Consider the following 23,635-nt stretch of genomic DNA (forward strand, 5'->3'; position numbering starts at 1 on the left):
TTCACCCTTAGCAAAGCTACTAAAAGATGCCAATTACTGACCAAGGAAGTTTCACAAAGCAGTCAAAACAAACCAGCATCACACAACTGGATTGCTGCTTTCACCTACCCTTAAAGTTACCATCATGACCAGAAGAAGCAATCATATCCTGTCATCTTTTGTTTATTTCCAAACCTACACCAGAATCCTCCAGACACTGGGAGAAAAGACAAGACATTGATTTTTATCCAGGGACAGTTCTTTGCACCACCTGAAAGGGATGAGGATGCAGAAACACATAGCTAGTTGGCTGGAGATGGCAGGACTACTCCTTTCAAGGGTACCAGTGGATTGAAACACCTTGAACTGCTTAGGAAGCTTTGGTCTGACTGAATGACCCTTGCTAGTAACAAGCAGGGGAAAAAAAAGCAATGCACATAAGTAAGAACAACCACCAACCCACTTCAAATTAATCATAGTGCTGAATATTCCTTACTACAAGAAATAAACTAGAGGAATGAGAGAAGGTTTTAATTTTATTCTTTTTTTTAAAGCACCATTGCTGATTGTTGTAAACCATGTGAGATCTTCCCTCCCCAATGTCCCAAGAAGCATTTAGTTTATAAATACTATGTGGGTTTTTTTCTTGTTTTTCTGATATTTTAGCTGTCTTCTTCAGATTTTTCCATTCAGATACTGTATGACACTTCCAGGCAGACAAAACTTTGAGAACTCCCCCCATCCAAAACTATAAAAAGCCTTGCTCAAAAAAAAAAAATCCCTCTATTAGGAAGGGAAAATGAAAAAAAAAAAAAAAGAAAGAAAAAGCAAAAATGTCAACCTGTTTGCTTTGGGTTTTGTTTTATTTGATGTTTTTGTTTGTCTTTAGGGTTTTTTTTGTAAATACATCCTTGAGAAACAAAAGGAGGATATACAACCAAGTGTTGTCTTGACAACAGGAAAAGAAGCATATCAGTAAGTACCTATCTGTTAAAGTAGAAGGCTGGAACTTGTAGAGTGCTGGGAAGTGAACAAATTGTGGAGTGATTCCACAAAAAAGTAGATAATCATTGCTTCTCAGTGAAACATCAGTGTCTTGCTACCATCATTAGAAGAACTTAACCTCCTTTTTTCCAGTTCAATCACTTTTGCCTTCTTTTCACATGACTTCTGTATTTGAAAACTTTCATGTGCATGTCTTATCTTTTCCAGACTGTGCAATTCTCATTCTACCTCTTTTTCTAAAAGCGTATTTTCTAGACCTCTAGATTGCAAAAGGAACTGCAGAATGGGGGTGGGCAGGGGGCATCTCTTTAGGTCTAGGTATCAAGAAGTGTGATACACTTATCCAGGCTCCCTTTAAAGTCAATAGAAAGAAAATGGCACTGCTAGGGCATGATTCAACTCAGCCAGAGATTGACATCTGAAATAGATCAGGTGTCAACAACACCCTCCAAGAATCTGTTTCTTTACTTTGATTTTAAAGGAAGCCAACATGATTACCTTAAATTAGGTGAAATCCTGGCATGCCCTGTTTTCATGTGCTGCTTGCACAGGCATCTGTTTGAAGCTCTCTCCTTGAAAACAGTTGGGCTGTATAAAAACCACCAATGATGTCATGTGAGGTTACACCTACAGCATCGGAGCAGCTTGACCTCACAAATGTCTAATCTCTGAAAAAAAGTTCTTGGAAAGGTTTTCAAGGAAACTCATTAGAAAGTTACTATGGTAACACGGTTAGGGGTTTTTTTTTTCACCATTGGTAGAGCACAATTTGCCAATTAGCTCTTGAGGGTGTGACCCTTTGGATCTGAATTTTGTAATACTTGTGCATGAGGCCTCCTGTGAGTTTCCCACAGGCACCTTTATTCCCTTGCTGAATACAGGAAAAAAAGGAAAGAATGGATGCTACTGTTCCACACAGGGATGAAATAGAAGATCTTAAAAAAAAAACCCAAACAACATATCAAAAAGACAATAATTGAGTTAAAGGAATGTTAGCACAGTTAAAGGAACAACAGACTAGCAGTTCCACCTCTTATCCAGGTGAGTTTTGTGTTTTCCTGTTCACCAATGGAACTGGCTTTTAAAAATAACTGAATCCATAACCATCCCAGAGCAACAAACAGTCTCAGCAACATGTACCTGTATGGTGGTTCCAGCCCAACCAGTGGCTGAGCACCACACACCACTCACTCCCAGAGGAGAGAGTCAGAGCTTCCACAGGTCGGGATAAGGACAGTTTACTGACAAAAGCACTCTGAACACAGAACAATAACAGCCAATTACACTCACACCCAGTGATAACACAGAGTACCTTACTGACCTGAGGATTACAGATCACTGCACGATGCAAGCACAAACCAACACAACACCACAGCCACCCTCAGACCATCCTAGAGGCACCAAACCCCCACCCTTCCCCAGCCAGCCCCTTTATGGGGAAGTGCTGTCAAGCCCAGGCTAACTCAGCTCACCTGTGCTGGCTGCCTGGGGAGGTTGACTCTGGCCTGGCCAGAACCAGGACACCCTGCCAGCTCTGATAGGACAGCTTGGTCATAAAACTGTTGCGATGCAGCTAATCAAATGATTCTCTAGCTTGGGGGGAATGCAGTAGCTCCTGAGCACTTTATCAGTGGGTACTTAAATTGACGGTGATACAATGGCATCCTCGCTCCGCCAAGCAGGCACTTCTCTTAGCTGGAAATATGAGATTGATGCAGCCATTACTCTGCATCAGTACTAAGATACAAAAGCAAGTCATGCTTTGGGAGTGCAAGTCCTACTTTATAAGATCGCTGAGGAATAAGTCCTTAAGTGCTTGTGTCACAACAGAAAGCAGAGTCCCAGCTCCCACATCATTAGGAGTTTCTGTAAATGCCACCCATTATGAAGACAGAGGTACTTTTATGATAGACATCAACAACAGCACCCCTCTTTATGACCTTAGTGTACTCAGGCTATAAACAAGCTGTTCCTGAAGAAATAAGAGAGCTAGAGCCTTTGTATCCATAGCAAAGGTATCTTAGGCTACGGTAGTAATGACAGGAACATTGGAAAGGGAAAAAGAAATTAACCGCAGCACTTTGCACTTGCCTTCTACTCCACATTGGCCCAAACTGTTTTCAACTGCCCTGTAATAAACCCCTGTACTGACACTTCCCAATATGTGCCACAAGACACAACATAGATCATGCATTATTAGATTGATTTCCACAACAGCCATTATGGCCCAGATGTTCAGCAACCCCATTTCTGATGTGTTTCCCAATGCCATGGTAGGTTTTATGGCTGGAGAGGAGCTACAGCACTGGAGTGCAGCCTAAAAAGTGCATTTTCCAGATGGGATACTTAGAGTGAGGTGGGTTAGTACACTGTGCAGTGCCACAATTTCTCTCTTATGCTTTGTGGTCCTGGCTGTTGGCTGGCACAGAGGTTCACAAAGAAGGGAAGATGTCACAGCAGCGTCATGCCCAAGTGGAAGGCCAGGCCTCACTGATGGATGAGAGAAGGGCAGCTGTGCTTGGACATGAGCCAGAAACTTGCCCTAGCAGCAAAGGCAGCTAACAGTATCCTGGGCTGCATTAGGAGAAGAGGAGTCTTGCCAGCAGGTCAAGGGAGGAGATCCTTCCCCTCTGTGCAGCACTGGTCAGACCACACCTGGAGTACTGGATCTAGTTCTGGGCTTTCTGGTACAAAAAAGAGATGGACATACTGGAGAGAGTCAAGCAAAAGCCCACAAGGGTGACTGTGAGTCCCCACAAGGGACTGAAACAACTCATATATAAAGGCAGGCTGAAAGAGCTGGGACCATCCAGCCTGGCGACAAGAAAGCTTCAGGGGATCCCATGGATGTGTAGAAATACCTAAAGGAGAGGTGTAAAGGGGATGGAGCCAGCCTCTTTTCACTGGTGCCCAGTGACAGCACCAGTGGTGATGTGCACACACAAAACACGGGAGGGTCCCTCTGAACATCAGGAAACACTTTTTTACTGTGAGGGTGACCGAGCACTGCCACAGGTTGCCCAAAGAGGTTGTGGAGCCTCCATCCTTGGAGGTACTCAGAAGCCACCTGGACATGGTCCTGGGCAACTAAGTCTAGATGGCCCTGGAGCAGAGGTGGTTGGACAGGATGGCCTTGAGAGATCCCTTCCAACCTCAACCACTCCAGTTCTGTGTGCTTCTGACACATCTGCAAGCTACACTGAGCAGATAGGCCTCCCTGGGAGCTCAGGGCATAGGTTTTTGTGATCTTCCTCTACATAGTTCCTTCCAGGTATATAAGGTGGTCAGGACATCCTTTTGGGACACACTTTATCTTTCATCCTCACCTATGCAAAGATTGCAACACTCCACAGATTCCATAAAGCCAAACATTTCAGGCTAGTATGTTTACTAACAAAGAGGCTGTGCAATAAGGAGAATGGATGACATTTTCTATTCCTTTTAGCCAGATATAATTAAAGATGGGGTTACTAAAATCATGCTGTGCTACAATGAACACAAGTGGATAAATGCTGAGTTACTATTCCTATTAATTAGTGCTGTTTTCCCTGTTTTAAAAAAATGACAATTGTTAGCTTGGACCATATATTGAAGACTTCTGGGTTCTGGGAAGCATAGCTGAGATATTTAACTGTAAGTCAAACCACCGTTTACAGCAGTAGGCTCTACTGCAAAAGCCAAATAGAAAAGAGGACCCATTGCCTCTGATTTCAGTTGAGTTTACATCAGACAAAACAAGGTGTGACTGGGAGAAGTGGTAGGGATTTCTGATTTTTCCTTCTCGAGACGAACTTGATATTTTCTCTATTTTGCATCTTTTCCTTTCCAGCATCCTGTTTTAATTTTTAAGCTGTTTGCACCCCTGGCATCGTCACTTTGTCCACTCAGGTTTCCATCAAATACTTTCCTATGCATGGGCGAGTCATACTCAGCAGAGAATAGAAACAGGGTGTGAACTATGGCTTGGTTACCAGCTTCAAGGAGAGTTCATTTTAAAGAAACTCCAAAACATTCAGTCTCTGGAAGCTTCATTCACAAAATACTTGGTTTTACAAGGCAACAATCCCATTGTTTTCAATAGGGACCAATTATCCACCATTTCCTTTGCCCTTCTATTTCAGTCTGTGATCCCAGAGGAATCCAGGTTTAGCCTTCTGGCTGTGAGTGGGACTCCTGAGGAAGTGCCTCTGACGTCTGCTCTCCTCACCTCCCCTGCCAGGCAGGGACCTGAGGCATCATCCAAGCCTAGATGTGACTGAGAGCACACCTAGATAGCTCTCCAGGAAGTGTGTCTCAGGAAGCACACGCTTCGTTCCACTTTTCCCTTGGAGAAGACTCACATCTACTATGATAACGTGGGATTTGCCCTATTCTTCTTTTCCTACCTCTAATGTTTCCCCATGAAATGCAAAAAGCCACGGGGCCAAAAGAGTGTAGCAAGGAAGGCAACCAAGTATAAATGAGGCCTTTTCAGGTACCCTTTGGTCATTCATACCTCTTCTAAATTTGTGTACTAGTGCTGCATACTTTCTTTACCCTCTCCACTTCCATAAAATCACACAAACACACACACACATATTTACAATGAGGCCTCCTTTCCACGAAGCACCTGCACTTCAGCTGAAGACAGAAAGACAAGCAGAGGCAGACAGACCTGCTAGCTCTTTAATCACAGGAATCCTGGAGAGATGGTCATTGCATGTGCCACACAGCAGAGCAGATCCACAGCTCACATCAGCAGTAGTTCTGTCTGGAAATGCCCTGCACTTTACTGCTTTTTCATCTGCCAACACTGTCTGCATGGACAGAAGGCCATGAAAGACTCATCCTTGGTTGCCTATAATATAAGGGAGAGAATGAGAATTACATCCTCTTTTTTGAAAAGATGTCACCAGAATGCCTCCCCTTAACTGTTCAGCAGCTCAGTTTCAATCATCAGAGAAGCCTCTCTCCTCCCTCTCCTATGCTCTATCTCAGGAACAGGAGGCTGAATGTGAACAGCAGACCACTCCAGCTGCCCTGGTGCCACGCACTTGTCCTTTGTCTCTCAGCTTTCTCACTCTTGTAGGGAAGAGAGACCCTGCACAAACTTTGCCTGCTCCCATGATACTTTCAAAAGATTCTGTAAGAGAAGCTTCAAACTAAAGATGGTGATTCCCTGTTTTTCCCTCTCAATGCTGTGTACATGCAATTCTGTCTGTGCATGTCAACCTTGATCCAACTGAAATTAACAGAACTTTTTGCCATTCTTTTCAATGGGAGAATAAAATCCCTTCATGATACATTACTTTGTGTAATTACTTTACAAGCAGTATGGGATCAGATATAAAGGTCGTTTAGACCTATTTCAGGATTACATTCTGAGTGGCTGGGTAAGAAAAACTGCCAGAGCACCCTATCCTGCGTAGTCATAAATCTGGGATACAAAAAGGCCTGTGCTTATGTGTCAGTGCTTCAGAGAGCTGGCCAAGGGCGGGGGGGATGTGTTTCCTCTAACTCATGAAATCAAGCCTGATCTTTAATTAGCAAAACCTAACGGTGCTCTGGCCTCCCTGCCAGGTGGCATAGACAGGAAGGGATTCTCACAAATAGAGAACAGCATGTGCAAAAAGCTAAGAAAGATAATCCTGGTAAATAAACTTCTCATTAATAGGTGACACAGCAAGTCAACCACACAGTAACACTACACCACTTCATCAACCGCCAGTGCAGATGTTAGGAGCACCATTGTGTGTCCCTTCCCATTTCAGCTTTCTACCAGCTTGCAGCAGAGGTGGACTGTGTACATGACCTCATCATAACTGTTTCAAGCAATTGAAAATTCAGGTCAATAGCTAAAGCTTCTCGTGCATGTAGAAACCAAGTGCTGTTTCCCAGTTCCCTGTCACTGGCAGTCTGACGTTGAGTACCTGCGGATGGTTCTCCAGGTCACCTTTGCAGCAACTGGTCTCCAGTCATGATGCAAAAGGATTTCCTCACACAAAGATAAATCTCTTTTTTAATATCTTTTTTTTTTTTAAATCTCCATTTTGAAGCAAATACAGCCAAATGAAGCTATTGGAAAGTGTCCAGAGGAGGGCAATGAGGATGGTGAAGGATCTGGAGGAGAAGTCATATGAGGAGAGGCCAAAGTCCTTTGGTTTGTTCAGCCTAGAGAAAAGGCAATTGAAGGGAGACCTCATCACGGTCTGTGGCTTCCTGCTGAGGGGGAGTGAAGGGGCAGGCACCCATCTCTTCTCTTTGGTGACCAGTGATAGAACTTGAGGGAACGGCATGAAGCTGAGACAGGAGAAGGTTAGGTTGGATGTTAGGAAGAGGTTCTTTACTGAGAGGGTGGTGGGGCACTGGAACAGGCTCCCCAGGGAAGTGGTCACTGCACCAGCTTGACTGAGTTCAAGAAGCATCCGGACTCATGGGTCCTTCAAGCTCAGGATATTCTGTGATTCTATGTTTCTAACCATTAAGCTCTTCTGATGTGAAAGGTGCCACTGGCAGTATTTGCCAGCATAATCGTTATTACTTCACATAAACTACTGATACCCATAAAAGTAGTGACCAGTATAATGTATACTATTCCCCCAAAGCTGTCTTCCCACTTTAAAGTGGACAGCTTTGTCTTAATAGTACATAAATTTAAAATTAATATCTTTAACAGATTTCCCAAGCTTCACATCCAGTTACTTTCAGCCAGTGATAAAAGGAGGAAAGATCCAAGGCCTGAGTCAGAGCACTTATTGCACTGTGCTTGAATATATACCCTCGGTGAAGGCCCGGAGCAAAGCGCCGACATGGCCTAATATATAATGTCACTCTTGGTTTAAAAGTTACTTGTGACTCTTTGAATTGAAATATTAGCCAAGGAAAAATACTTCTGTTTGTTCTTCTGAAAGCCACTAAACTAAATGCCTTTGAAAAGTGGTTCATTTTTGCCATCAAGCAATGCTGTGACTTCATTGCAGGTACCGTACGGACTGATACATGCTACATCTGCCCTGTATCTCTTGACAGACACCTTGCTTTTTAAGGCACACCACTGAGTCTGTACAGAAGGAAAAAGATCCCTTGGTGCGTTCTAGAGACAGTGCTACTTCAGCAGCTCCAAGGACGAGCAGGCCACAGGGAATGCCAAGTCTGTGCAACACCACAAGCACTCAGTTTTCTGGCTGAAAATGAGATATAATTCAGGGCTCTGTGCTCAGAAGTCAGGAGGTGATCAGTACAAACGCACTGTGGTCTCCATGTAGCAGGAGCTATCTGCTGGCCCTACAAGTGGTCAGCAGAAGCCATAAATATCTTCAAGGAGCTGTACGTCAACATCATAGGGCTTTACGACTCACTACGCATGATGCTGTGGGTACAGCACAGAGGGGGTTAAAGCCACGTTTCTTTAAAAGATCTTACAGCAGTAGCTCTCTGCAGAGGAAGGAGCTTTACTGTATTTTACTGAGTAGGCCTGAGATGACCACTCTTATTTTCTCAGGTGTATCCCAGGCGGAAGCAGGAGGCATGATGAATATGTGGATACCTCACTGGAAGTTTCTGCCCATATTACTGAAAAGTATTGGGAACAGAGTGCTCTCAAAACCCTCAAAAACACCACTTCATAAGCACATTGGGTGTAGCACTTAAGAGCTACATGAGTGACCTGAAGCAAAGTGTCTTCTCTGTTTTAAAAGTTATCATTATGAACAAGTCTAATTTGGCAGCTCTTGCAGTAGTAAGTACCCTCATTTGTTGTAATGGGACTAATCACATAGAAATGCATGACTGAGCTCAAAATACTTCTCATTAGTTACTGCATTCACTGATTTTCTTTGATTCTGACATGACTCTTCTCATTTCTCATGTGCTTTTAAAAAAAATAACAGTATCATTTCTAACTTTCTTCTCCTTTTTCTTTTTTGTTAGTTTTGGGGTTTTAAACAAAATCTTCCACTGGGGAAGTCCAACTGCATGTTGTGTATCCTAAGTGACATACAATGACCATGCCCCATCCTGGCCACTTCATGTTTACACTTCTGTGAACGTCTGCCACCTTTGCAACTATATCTAATTGACTTTCCATTTACTGATTTGTTCATCCATGTCCCCAAATTTCAGTGATCAAAGAACTCCTTATGATGGCATGAATTACATCAGCACAAAAATGGAGAAAAGAGGATACCACCAACAATTATTGCCCACGTTAGATCACTGCATTCCAAGATGGAGCAAAATTACCAGGTTAGACACTTCCCCTATAAATGTTGTGGCATGTGGCCCTCCAGCCACAATGAACTGTAAAGCAAGCGCACCTTTCATTTAAAAAGCATCACTGTTATGCAAAATACCAGCCTCATTTTCAAACATTAAATAACTTGGGCATCATTTTGAATTCCTTTCTCTTTACCACTGATATAGTTAGGAATTTGGACTGAATAAGAAATATAGGCTACATCCTTAATCCCATCTTTAACTGTTCCTGCTCCTCACTGCTAGTTTTCTTTAGCAAGTTTGGAACTGCTGTTGTTTTGTTCTTCAGCTGTCATATTAAGAGCTGGCTTCATTTTCCAACACCATTCCCTCCTGCACTTTATAGTGGCCTAACAAATATGAAATTATGTATACAAGTACAGACCTTATCTAGATGGTAAGGCAATGCAGGGCAAAAGATGATTTAAAATATTCATTAGAAAAATTGCTTCTCTTTCATTATCAGATATTATTTGATGGTAAGGACACACAATATCAAAAGATTCTGTTCTTTATTCCTTTTTGAGTGCTCAAAGGTACCAAATATGAATTCATAGAGTCACAAATGTCCCAGCCATTTGAATGCTGCTCAGTGACTTCGTTGACCAGCTTACTGCAAATGAGAACAAATAAATATTTTGTTGTGATGAAGACAAACACAGCACATGCCATCTGCATAGGCACTTTACTGAATGTGATAAATCCACTAAATGCAGTGAGCTAATCTTAAAATTGAAAAGGAATATTTTGAATGAAATTTTAAAATAATTGTGTAGCACTTTTGTGTGTCCAGAGTTTCCCCCATGTTTCATACTGAAGTATTAAGCTTGGCTAGAAGCCTATTTCACAGTTACAAAAGCACTAGTATAGTTGCTTCTTTATTTTCACAAATCCCAAATGCATCTTCCAACTTATATCAATGGGGTTTAGGAGTTCAAGGTCCATAAGGTATAGCAACATTTCCTTTAGAAGCACAAATTAGTCTTAAAAGCCACCAAGAGATATTTCAGTTCCCAAAGCATGTTCCATCTTCCCTTCTTTCTTCCTCCAGGTTTCTTTGAAAGCTTCTCAATGCCCAAAAAGCTCCATCCCCTCCTCTTGGTTAGCAGGAGTGCCAGCAAATGGCAGGGCTCAGGCATCTTACTGCAAAAGGGTCAAGGGGACTATGGGGGCTGGGGAAAGATGCACAGCTCCAAGCAGCTCCAATCCTTTGGGATTCTTCTAGTGTAACACTCATTTCACCGACATGGAAGCATTCTCTTCTTCATCCAGGTCAAAAAGATGTTTGCAACAGCACCTATGCACCACAGGCAGAATTTCCCAGATTGCTCAAAAGTCAGATTTCCTTTGCCTCTTGGCTTAGAGAACTGAAGGCCCAGGCATTCCCTGAGAAGTCTTATCTCCAAAGGTTCTGAACAGACTAATGCTTAATAAACACTGAAATGAGTCAAAGCTCCAAACTTCCCAAAAGGGCACCAAGCTTGCTTGCCATAAACAATGTAAGAGAGATCAAATACAAGTGACTGAATACAACATGTAAACATGCAACCAGCTGGGAACGTGTCCCAGAGGTTTCATTTAAGTATCAGCGCAGATCTGGAGAAAAATAATTATGCACATAAAGTGTTACTGTAAATGACAGCTAATAAAACAGAAGGCTGAAATTATTGTTGCTGCTTCAGAGGGCAAGTAGGCAAACACAATCAGAGAGTAAATGACAAGTCCTCGTGCAGAATTTCACTTCAAAAATGCCACTTCGCTTAAATGGCACAATTAATTCTAATTAATAGGAAGCATTAGGCTGGAACATAAGGCAGCAAACATCACTAAAGAATAAACATACTCTCCCATGAAGGAAAATTTACAATGATCATGTTGTCAAGCTGACAGAAGCATCTTCCAGGAGCAAGTGGATCCAAACTACCAGCAGTGCTGCAACTGCCATTCTCAGTACTTGCACTTCCCTCGACTCAAGAAGAACAAAGCCTTAAGCGTCAGCCATGAAAACAGGAATAACATCATGAAGCCACTAGCAACTGCAATTATAATAACCTGTCGATACTTTGGGAATGGAGGACTGGACTGAGAGTCAAGGCATTTGCTTGGTTACAGGATCTAACACTGGCTGTTATGGATCCATACTCAAGTTGCAGCATCAGCCTCTGCAAGTGAAACTCCCGTACAGCACTTAACAACAGCCAGGATCCCCTGATTTCCCCTGGCTGCTGTGATGACTCCCAGGCGGCATTTTAAAGAGCAATGGTTTGGTCAGGGTTTGTGTTTGTCCTGTGTCTCTCCCAAAGGCTGCTCCTGCAGCAGGGGCAGCCAAGAGGAAAGGGTTCAACTTGATAGCCAGATGAACTGAAGTTACCGGCAATTAGTGCCTGCTCTCTGCAGCAAAGGGGGCTGCAAACTGTGCTCACAAAGGAGCTGCTATGGCCTCCTGCTCAACCAGGTTCTGGGATTATCATCATTCAAGTGTGCCAGGCTCCTGCACCAACACACATCAGCATGCTGTAGCTGTGCACTGTGAGGCAGGAGGTGTCCATGCAATTGCCTCTACGTGTCTTTAATAGGAAGAAGGGGTGAAACAACTACCTTAATATCTACCTCTTTCATAACCAAAAATTCACAGCGTGGTGGTGGTGGGGGAAATCAATCATTTTGCAGAAGAAACATGCGCCCAAATGTCATTAAACAATTTCAGCTCAAATCTAGCCTAAATTATGCTTGTGAAAATTCACAATTCATTCTATGGAAGAGAAGCAAGAAGCTCATTATCAGTTGATCTACATATGCTGCATAATTTATGAAAAGCAGACAATCAACTAAAAGCTTAGGTCAGCAGAAGTCATTAGGTCTTAGATATTTCCTGCTGGAATTCTACTTAAGTGTTGAGGTTACCAGAAAGAAATTGACTCTTTATCTGCAAAGGAACTTTCAAAGGAGCATAGGGTGTCCTGTTCCAGACTTTTTGAAGGTATCCATTAATTTTTGTAACAACAGAGTTAGCCAACAGCTGGGGCTATGGAAGAATCCCACTGCTTTTATTATTTGAAGATACATTAAATGAGATTCTGTAAATTAATAGTGAAAAGTTATTCACATTCTTTGAAGCAGCAGTAGAATCTGCCACAGTCCCTTGTGCTCAGTAACAGTTATAGATACATTCAGTGCTCTTTTTTTTACTATACACCATACATACAGTACGTGGACTATAAAATCCAGATCACCGTCTCTGTGACTCAGATTGAAATCAGCTTCAATTATCAAGTCCTATTTTAATATTCCAGATTTTGGCAAGGAAAAAACCCCACAGCTTTGCCAGAGATTTCTCAGATTTGCTTACATGGCAGTTTTAAGACAAACAATACACACTGTGGGCCAAATGATGTTTTGAGTTACCAGGGCTGTGTAAGAGTCTGAACATAACTGGGCCTGCTAGATCTGTTATTCTGAATTATGATAATGCTCAAGGCAAAAAGAACATAGATTGTCTTTAAATCAAGGGAGAAAAGACCATGTCCCTCCTGTAGACTAATAAAGCATGGTACAGTGCTGCCAAATAAGGGCAAATAAAGAAGCCTGAACATCTCAAAGATCCCAATTTGAAGAGTACATTCCATGGGAAATAGTGATTATTAACAGTATAAACATCCAGTAATCATCATAGCTTGGGGGGGGGGGGGGGCGGGGAAGGAGGGCATCAATATAAGCTAAATGTGTGTAGTATTCTGCTGTTCACATTGCACACAGCAGGACATAAAACATCTTATCCTGCAAAATGCCAGTTTTAACAGGAGAGGAAAACAAGATATTGGATTTGGAGCACAGCTGAGAGTAGCACCTATAAATCTCAGACACTTCTTTTCCTCCCTGCCTTTCCATTCTTTGCTCGCTTCCTACAGCCTTGCAACTGCAACTGCACCCACATGGCATCTGAGGAACACACCGACTGTTGTCTCTAATCAGGGAGCGCGCTTTTATCGCTGCGCGCTTTTATCGCTGCGCCACAGAGCCGTGCCGCCTGCACTTGAGGACCAAGCCACTTCAGGAAGGTTTCATGTGTGCACCCAATAACAGCAGCACCGCAGCCAGAATACAAACCTCCTTTTAGGTTTTCTTAATGGGGTATCTGCCTGGCATGTGTAAATCATTCATCTTCATCCATAGGGATCATTTGGAAAAAAACAAGACCAATAACTCAAGCTCAGTATTCTAAGCAGAGGAACATTTCGCTTTAAGTAGTTTCAGAGAAAATTAACATATTCATAATTTTTATTTCAAGTCTATTTCCAAAGTGGTTTAATAACTTTCTCTACTTGAACTACCAATAATAATAATAAAAAATTACAACAAAATCCCAGGCAATTTTCTGTATGTGCTTAGCTGTGTGGTGGGACTACAGCAAGCAAGCTTAATCTGCAGTTGACATAAAATCACACTGGCAATTATGAAGGACAAAATAAAACAGAGGGTAAAAGGTAAAGCGTACAGAGAAAAGCACTGTCCAGATTGTCAGGATTAGATCCATTACCATGGTTCAGGGATACAAAAGGGAGGGGAAGGGAAGGGAAGGGAAGGGAAGGGAAGGGAAGGGAAGGGAAGGGAAGGGAAGGGAAGGGAAGGGAAGGGAAGGGAAGGGAAGGGAAGGGAAGGGAAGGGAAGGGAAGGGAAGGGAAGGGAAGGGAAGGGAAGGGAAGGGAAGGGAAGGGAAGGGAAGGGAAGGGAAGGGAAGGGAAGGGGAAAGCATGAGTCCGTAAAAATCAGTCAGGATGCCACATGGAGGATCTGCAAGGACTTCAGTCAGCTACTCACATACACGGGGAAGAAACTAGTAAAATTTGGGTTTCAAAAGCTTTCATCCCTTCTAAGCATTCATTGCCAATGCTAAAAGAGAAAGGATGCACAACCTGAATCCAAACACCATTACCTATCCTCACCTCCGGTCAGTACAAACCGGCTGTAAACTTACGGAAGCCAGGTACAAAAGGCGCCTGAAGTTGACTGAAGTGCCACTGGCTTAGCAAGCTGTGTACCCTCTCCCATTTTACCAGGAACACACCATTTGATATGTCCCATCACTCTGCATTGCAATGAGAAGGGGAGGGGATTGCAAAGGACACTAAATCAACAGAAATAAGACATAGCGTTGTGCAGCGGCAGCAGCCACTGACACCACACGCTGCCATTTAATGGAGTGAGATGGTGTTTGTAGTCTTCCTAAGGGAAATTTTCAGGGGGCTGATTGCAGCTGCTATGACAACAAGGGGGAGGATGTGATGTCACACAACGACCCGAGTGACTTCTCTCACATTGTCCCAGCACACGGCTCGACTCGCCAGCTGGGCAGCCAGTAGAGACCTCATTAAGTGCATCTGTTTGGTAATTACTACAACTTTCCCTGCACCATGCTTCCAACTTTGCACACAGCCATAGAGAGCAGCTATTGATGCAGTCACGAGGGTTAAGTTCCCAGGCCTGAAAATTTCCAGCCTGTAGCTATTAGAAACCTGGGATCAAGTTTCAAGAGGATCATTAGATACAAACCCTGTCACCAGGCAGGGAGAAGTGGAGAGCAAAATCATATCAGAATAATCTCAGTGGAGTCTTGGAAGCAAGCTGTGGAAAAGCTGCATGATTCACCTTCCTACATAGGGCAGCTCCTTCTGTAACCTACAGCAGCATTCGCTTTAACCGGAAAAGACCGTGCAGGGCTGATCCTGTGCTCATTCAAATCACCCCAGTTCTCCCAACTGCATTGGAGTGATGCAGATTTGCTGCTGGCCAGGATCCTGCTTCTCGACCTGATTTACACTAGTACACAAGAGCAGTGCAGAGTATGTCCAGGAGCCTTTTGCTTTCTCACTCATGCAGAGCACAGGATTTGAAAAAAATGGGCTTGCATTTACCCTACACATCAGGAAAACAGTTCGCTTAGTACACCATGAGGGTTTAAAACAGGAGATGTGCAACAGAAATACAAATCCCCAAAGGCAAGTAGGTGTGAACGCTCCTGGGTTCTGTTCTTCACAGCAGGAGTATGAAGAAGAGGAGGCGGCAGACCTCTGGACTTCGATATGGGAGAGGGAGCCAGCTGAGGCTGCTAAGGAGAGAAGGTTGCTCTGGGTCAGAGCCTGCAGGCTCAGGAACAGGCTTGGCTGCCTGCCTAAAACTGAGCCCAAAAGTTACAGAAGAGTTCATGTCTGTTTATTTCTTTTGAGCTTTGTGTATTCTAGAAAATCTGAAACTTCTAATTAATCTTGCTGCATCAATTCGGAAGGCATTAGGAACAGGAGTAGTTGGCCAAAAACAGAGAGGGAAACAAAAGCAGGGTCAACTCTACTTCTTGCCATAGCAAGACGGAGACCTTCCTGGTAGGGAGCAATAATCACTTATTGTCTCTAGAACAGGACCTGTGTGCTTCCTTTGCTCACAGAGAACAAGCATCAGGACAAACAGCAAAGGAATTTTGGGATCTGACACAAAGGGCACAGGAGTCCCCATCTCCAGCCAGGTGTTTCAACCCTCTGTCCTATTTGCACCTTGTGTTGGGGGCTCTGTTGCTCCATAAGCCCTGTTTTCATAGCTACCTCACATCAGTGAATCTTATTCCCAGTGCACTGAGGAGTTCACCCTGGAGTTAGATTCAGAGGTGACTGATCACCAAGACCTGGACATATTTAAGTCACCAAGCTTAAAAAAAACCCTAAAAAAATCAGGTGGAGTAATTAAAGGAACACTTCCTGACAGTAACAGTTTTACCAATTAACATCTCTCCTCACCAAGGGCTTTGGAGGTTACTTTCCCATATACAGAACTTAGCTGCAGAGAAAGGGGGTGCCCATTCACTCATACCAAAACGTGCTGTACAGGGTTTGCTGTTCGCAGCTTCCCCGAGAAAAAGAGGAGGAAGGAAAATAGCACTTTCTATGTGACCCTGCCACAGGGGCCTGCAATCTGAGTCTGATCCTCTGCAGATGAAACAGATGTGCTACCCTGCATGGTAACCTCTCGCTCAAAGAAACTCTGACAGAGAAGGGACAGCTCCGATGCAGTGACAGGGTACAGCATCCATAGAGGCAAACGGGCAGAGCTCCATAAAGACATTGCCAGGCTCTTTGCCTGGCACAAGAGCTATCACCACACTCTTTTCAAAGACTGTTTTCTTAGCTTTCAGCAGTCCACCCTTGCAACCTCAAAGATGTCGGTGCTATATCAAGACCCCATAGATGCCAAAGAAATCACTTTCTCCACCCCTTTATTGAAGTAGCTACATGTGAGGCATCAACAGCAGAAATTCCTATTGCCCATCACTGTGACAGGCACCATCCACCCCTCGCAAAGGGCCAGCTGGGTATCTCACTCATATGCACACCAACCATGCAGACTCCCTTCAGCTGTGTTTTCAGGCAGAGAAGACAGGGCCAAGATAGGTTTGAAACTAAAACACAACTTAATAATGGAGGGGGCAGGAAATGCTCTCATCACTTCAGAGTTTTATTTCACAATCTATTTGCTGGCAGCATTTTTTAGGTGAAGTTGTTTGGGGTAGGGCTATGTTACAAGAGGTATTTATTCTTTATAGTCAATTATAACTACATCGGTCTTCCTTAAACTACTATTAAAAATCTCACAGTCTTTTTATTATATTAATAAACTTGTATTTCCCAGTTCCTAGATTTCAGATGACAAAATATTCTGCTGTTCACACAGTGTTTCCTATCAGGTCTTATTGAGAAGGTATTTTCATAGTAAGGGCAATCAAAAGCAAGAGAGATGGGGAGGGTGAAGCAAGATCCTGGTGGGTTTTTTGTTGTTCTTTAAATCTTTTGTATTATGTCATAAGGAAGAAAATAATACAGCGTTTAGGTACAAAGACAAGGAGGGGCTATAATCCACTGCAGAGGTGGGTGGTTATGCATTCCCCTTTCACCTTTTTGCCAGTGATGTTATTCACATGCAGGCAGAGACGTTGTCTCCCCTCCCCAAAAGTGGACTGACCCCACAGCCAGGCATTCCTCCCAGGCCTCCTTTGAAGGAAGGCTACAAGTGACTCACATGCAGAACTAGAGAGAGATTTGTCAGTGCCTTATAATTACACTGTGCTTTCAGTCTGAACGACCTTTTTTTTTTTTAACTTATTCTAAGCAACTAAGGGCAGAATTAAAGTAAATCTCCATGAAAATGCACTGGGTGTGGGCCTATGGGTGTCTCCTGCTGAAATTTGCCTCTCTTGTGGTTTGCAAAGGTGCTGTTGCCCTCAGAGGAATGACAAACCCCCTGTGAGGCTGAAAATCAATGCACAAGAACAAAGCAGTTAATTACTACAATGTACACAGTTGTCTCGCCAAAATACAGTCCACACACACACACAAAAGTAAAGCTGCTTTTATTTCTCTGGTTGCTTTCTGTATTGCTTCAAATCTTCCCCACCTCAGCTCACACCAACACAGTGCATGCAACTCCTCAAGCAACGTTTCTTTGACTAAAAACACAGGTGTTTTTCAAGGGATCTTTCAGAGGCACCAGTAAGAACTCCTCTGGCTGTTTTTACCTGTAATGTTGAAAGGGAAGTTTTACCGGGTGTCAAGCAGTGAACTGCAACATCAGAACTCCGGCAACATTAAGAAAACCACATAGTTAAAGAATTATTTCAAAATAGGGCCCAAAAGCACCACTGAGCAACACTCAGATCTTCTGCAGTAATTGGAGGAAGCACTTTTGCATGCAAAATGGAGATGAGATCCTCCTAAAGGAACTTCCCTGCAAGATTTAGAAACAACTGCTGTGAGCTAGGCTGTTTCAGTGACACATCCTTCCTCTCCAGTAACACCGGAGTTACAGCTGAACTCCCCGCCCCCCCCCCCCCCCCCCGCCCCACATCACTTTAATTCATTCTAACCTATAAAAATAAATGTATTAGGTAGATTGGACAGGACAAAACAGTGTTGCCAGGTGCTCCTGGATATGAAAAGCAAAGGGGGAGCTTTAATGAAGTTAGCTTTTAGTCATAGGTAGGTGATAAATGCAGAAAGAAAACACCCTCTTGTTAATGTTTGTGTTTACCATTTTCACAGGTTTAAAGGCAATATCAGTCAATTACAGCAGCAAAGTAAGTAATATATTGGCATTCTGATTTAACAGCATTTTATTTGCCCAGGAGTGATGAAACAAGGCACATGACAAAAGAAAAAAAAAAAGAGAGAGAGAGAAAAGCCTCAACTCTTCATCTCTTTTCCTTTAAATTCAGCTGACATTCTGTTAGGTTTTACTTGTAGTGGAGGAAAATTGAGCCAAAGTTAAATGAAAGCTCAAATACAGTAACTTCTATATACAAAAACTTAACGGACTGTGATATCTGCTGGCATGTATCATGGCAAATAATGATCTTGAAGCCTTCATTTGAGATACACTGAACTTCCTAGAGCAAGCTCAATTGCCTGATTCCTGTCTTGAATGGTCCTACTAAATGGCTCGCTCCTTAGCTCTGCTATAGTCCCTTTACATCACACTGCCAGTGCAAAAAGGCCACAAAAGCAGAACATCCAAAGCAGCACAGAAATCCTCAGTGGGCATCAAGCCTCAGTCCTCCTCAGGGCCTCTGTTAAAAAGGTGCTGTTAAGAGGAAAGGGATTGGCAACTACCTCGTGTCTGGTACAGAAGGCAGCTCTTGAGTACCGGCAGACATCGGCCTTTCTGGTATGTCAGGCCAGATCCTTCCGCAGGGACCTGGGAAGAGCTGAGTTCCCACAGCTCTCCTGTGCCACCACCAGCACCAGAAGCAACCAAGGTGAAAATCAGAGCAGTGGAGAAGCTGCTCTAGGTTGCACTGACCGTCTCAAGAGACAGGAAGCTGTCTAACTGCCAGCCAACAGCAAGGAGATCTTCTTGCACCAGCCTTCTTCCATGCCCACCTACTTTCACGCCTGATGTTAGGCCCAGGTCTTGCATGAAAGTTTTCATGAAGCCTCATTGTAGGTGATCGTTTTTCAGGGCACAATGAAGATGAACCTTTCTTAGCCATTAGTGTAAGGGGGAATCAATGCCAAACATTTTCTTTTGCATACAAATGGAAACTCACTTGTCTCAACTGGTAGGACCCTGATCCTCAGAGAGCGTCAGCCTTCTCTCCCAGCTGACACCACAGCAGCAGATGCAGCAGCCCAGCATTTCCCAAGCACTTCTTAAAAATTTGCAGTACCCGAAACCAGATGCCTACACAGAAGTCTCACCTGTCAGAAGACACCCCTAAGTTTAAGCCCACTCCTGACACTCTAATGTTGCTGGGAGATCTTCAGGATACGTTCAATTTCTTCAGTGAAACAGATTAACAAACACATGAATCATTCAGGTCTGTCTACCACACAGTGCTGGTAATACTAGATAGCATGTTTACAAAGTTTTCACGGTTATGTGAGTCAATCCAATGCACATTTGCCCAGATATAAAAATAAATGTTATATAATACACAGTTCACAGAATCAATATGCTGGTTGTGTGCACCAAACAGAAGAAAATAGCACAGGAACTCCTATGCAACAACTGTCCTAAGAACCAGCAGAAGCTGCAGTTCTAAACCTGAGTCATTTGATCCAAAATTTGGTCTGGTTGTTTTGCGAGCACAAGTAGCAATAAAGACAGCAGAGCAAGAAACACAGCAATCTTGATGGCTTGTTCATGAACAAACAAAATAATTAGGCACAGTCACAAGTGTTCAGTGGCTTCAAATGATGTTCTCTCCTGCCTAGGCTCGAAAAGGAAACGTTTATCCTCCAGACTGACACAAACTGATAAAATACCGCTATTAGTAACGATGCTGAGAGGGAGTGAGATTAAGGCAGGGAGTTCAGAAGTGAGCCTGCTGCCACTTAACCTGTGGAGGGGCTACCACCTTCCCCTTAGAGAAGAAATTTGAAAAGTAGCATTTACCTGGCAGTTGCACTTTTAAAAAGGTCTAAGCACATTAACAGATGACTACAGGAAAATCTTTTCATGAAACACCCGTCTCCAAGTCCTTTTTTTTTTCTCAGCAAGCTTAACATTTGCATGATGTTAACGACTGCAAAGTAAGTTTTCCATAAATAAACAGGAATAAATAAACAGGTACCTCTCCCGCACCAATAAAAAGCTTGATTCCATCATTATTAGATTTAATTGTGACCTAATTACGCTAGTACAAATCAGGAAAACTTTCTGGGTTTCAAAGCTTCAAGGAAGTAGAATCTCTATAATCTTTAATGTATTCAAAGGGAATTTGTATCGACTGTTACATGTAAAATATATATATTATCCATATATATTTTAACACAGATTTCATCTAAAAATTCAGATGGGGTGTAAGCTTGCTTTGTTTCTAAGATCTGTAGGGATTTATATAACAGCCTAGTGAGACGGGCAGTTTCAGCAGAGCAGCCTGCTCAGGGAATCCTCTTCTTTTAACTTTTGCCCAGCAAGTCTCTTAGAAAAACAGGCAGACACCTGTGGCTTTGAGGAGCCTCACTTTTCCCTCTGACAGTGAACACAATAAACAGCACCCTTCAAACAGCTACGGCAACTGGTCCTAAAATTCCTAATCTCTCCTTGCATCTTTCCCTGCCCCCAGCAATTTTGCTTTTTGTGCTTGAGAGGCAACAAGAACTGCTAGGTACATCTTCACACAAACTGAGAAATGACAAAAGGTTACAGGATTTGGAAGCACTTGCTAAGTGAACAAAGAAATATGGGAAAACAAAGCCAGGGCTCCCAAGGGCTACATGTTCTGGGCTCATCAGAAGGAAACACAGCTAGCAAGTTGGAAACCTGCAATGCAAAAGCCCAGGCTTTCCTGAGATAAGGTTCCAAAACAAAAGTTTGCGGTGAACTCCTGCCAAAACCTGGAGAAAGGATATAGAGCAGCTGCATATCAAAGGCAAGTTTCTTGGGTAGAAGAAAATGTAGACGGCAGAACGGAAAACAAACCCAAACCAGAGTTGCCAGGGCATCTACACATTTTAAAGGCATATATTGAGAAAAGGCAGTCAGCTGTCAGCAGCTGTCTTTTACCTGTACTTTCTGGAGCTGCAAAGAAAGAGAGGGAATAGGGAGCAGAGACACAATGAAGGAAAGAAGAGGAATTAAGTCAGGCTCACCAATTGTAAAGCTATAGCCATCGATGCTGAAAGTAGCACTCCGGCATTTTTTAAATCCTTCCTTTCTGCTGCTTGGCTCTGTCATGATCCTGCCAGCTTGTACTTTGAGCAGCAGCCTTTCTCTCCCCCCGTGGAAGCAGAGCGCTCGAGCTCGCTCTTAGCTGCCCTTGAATATCTGCCTGTGACAGCACGCACACCCAACTTCACACATCTCCTGGCGCGGGGAGCCGAATCCGAGAGGCATGCACCCAGCAGCTTTCTCCTCCCCCAAACACTCTCGCTGGCATGTTACCGACGTGCCTACTCAGAGTTTAACAACTGGTTAGAGGCTCCGGTATCTAAAGGCGCAGTCAATTAGTGCGAGACTACCGAGTCAATAAGCCGTCTGTATCTGTCACATCTCCCTCTAGGTGCTCAGCACACCCTTAAAAAAAAAAGATGAAGGGTTAGATTTTGCTGTGATCTACCCACTGATGCTCCCTGTATCCCCCCCTGCTCTGCTGCAGCCCATCCTTCCATGGCTCCCCTTGCTCACAGGGATTTTTGGCTTGCGGCAAGTCGTGCTCGGATTTCAGCCCTTTTAATGCAAGTAACATGTTTTAATCACTCAAGATATAATGAATCAACCCAAGATCACAATAGATCATCAATCACCTACTAAGGGCAAGTCTCTGGAAACGCAACTGGCAGTGGAATGCAAGAGATTATCAGTAAGAGTGTTTAAGTGACTGTGGGAAAACAAAAAAGCAATTGAGCTGTAATGATGATAAACTGAGCAAAATGTACATGCACGCACACACACACACACAGACACACACACAAGAGAGTCTTCCGAGCTCTTCCTCCTCCTGGTGGCAGTTCATCACATGGCTTGTAAACTCCTCTGACACTTTGGGTTTGTTTTTTTTTTACCTAGTAATGTTTAATTCAGAGTGCTAGTGGCAGTCCCCTGAAAAAGGCAGAGATGGATCATCCCTACCATATGAACAGACAAAATTTAGAGTCAAGGCTGGCAAAGTTTTCCACAGAAGGCTAGCAGCAAGCCAAGGTTTTATAAACAGGTATCCAAGAAAACACCATCAACACCTTAGTGATACCAATTCACGTAAATCTATTCAATCCTTTCTGCTGCTATACCTGTTCATACAGAAGTATGTCACTAAAGTGCTCAAATTTTTAGAGTTCCCAAGCTTAAAGGTACTTTCCAGGTAAATACATCAGGCTTTGCATTGTTTGGGGGGGCCTTATTAATGTTTATAAATATCTTAAGCATGGGATGCAGGGGGAAATGGCCAGCCCCTTTTCAGTGGTCTGGAGGACAGGACAAGGGGCAATGGCTGCAAGCTGGAGCACAGGAAGTTCCGCACCAACATGCAGAAGAACTTTTCACAGTGGGGGTGCCAGACCCCTGGAATAGGCTGCCCAGGGCAGGTGTTGAGTCTCCTTCTCCGGAGATATTCAAGACCTGTCTGGACACCTATCTGTGCAGTATGAGCTAGGGAGCTGCTTTGGCAGGGGGGGTTGGACCCGATGATCTCTTGAGGTCCCTTCCAACCCCTGTGGTTCTGTGATTCTGTGAAACCACATGGAAACACTGAGTTTCAGGAAGACTGAAAATAATAACTGAGGAGCAGTTTGCTGAAAGCTTGCCCAACACACCTCGAAAGGTTTACAAAACACCAGCAAACCTGGTCTGTGTTTAAGGTATAAACCTCAAGCCTACCTTGGTTTCTTGACAGAAGCTTAAGTCAGATATTCCATTTCTTAAAACCCCTCTCTCCGAAGGGTGGTAGGGGGTCACTACTGAGCTTCAGTACAGTTAATTTAAATTCCACTTAGCCCCAGACCAGTGAAAAGCCTTGGCCAAATAGATCTTTTCTGTTAATTTTTTAATGGTTTGGATGCTCAGTAATACAAGGCAGATTCACTAAGGAAAAAGCTTGTCAGTAGGTGAGGAAGGGGGCATTTTTTACAGAACAGAGGACCTGGGCTTCCGGGTTTCTTGGCCTGTTAGGACCAAAAAAGCATACTAACTACTTAGATGCAACATTTCACTCACACTAGCCCCTGCAATTAGTTTTTGACCTCACTAATTCCTGAGTTGTGCCTACCCTTAAGAAAGCTGCTGCTATAAAAGCAGCCAGCACAGTAAAGAATTTTCAAGCAGCTCACTGGACTCCATCACATAGCTGCCTCTCCCAAACAATGTGGAAAACCAGTCTGGGCATAAAGTGTTTCTAAGGAATCATTTTCTCTGTCATTGGTTATATAGGTCACACACCTACGTA

General features: G+C 43.4%; 1 protein-coding gene across 1 annotated transcript in view; it reads right to left on the minus strand.

The window, feature by feature from the left end:
- Positions 1-21,432, minus strand: part of PDE1C (phosphodiesterase 1C) — a gene marked incomplete at both ends in the record, with an annotated part of 325,232 nt that extends 303,800 nt beyond the window's left edge. The window contains one exon of the mRNA XM_084280364.1: positions 21,348-21,432. Coding sequence (XP_084136490.1) covers positions 21,348-21,432 — 85 coding nt within the window. The remainder of the gene's footprint in view (positions 1-21,347) is intronic.
- Positions 21,433-23,635: the final 2,203 nt, after the last annotated feature.

Source organism: Gallinula chloropus, assembly GCF_964237585.1.
Source record: "Gallinula chloropus genome assembly, chromosome: 2".
Classification (NCBI taxonomy): domain Eukaryota; kingdom Metazoa; phylum Chordata; class Aves; order Gruiformes; family Rallidae; genus Gallinula; species Gallinula chloropus.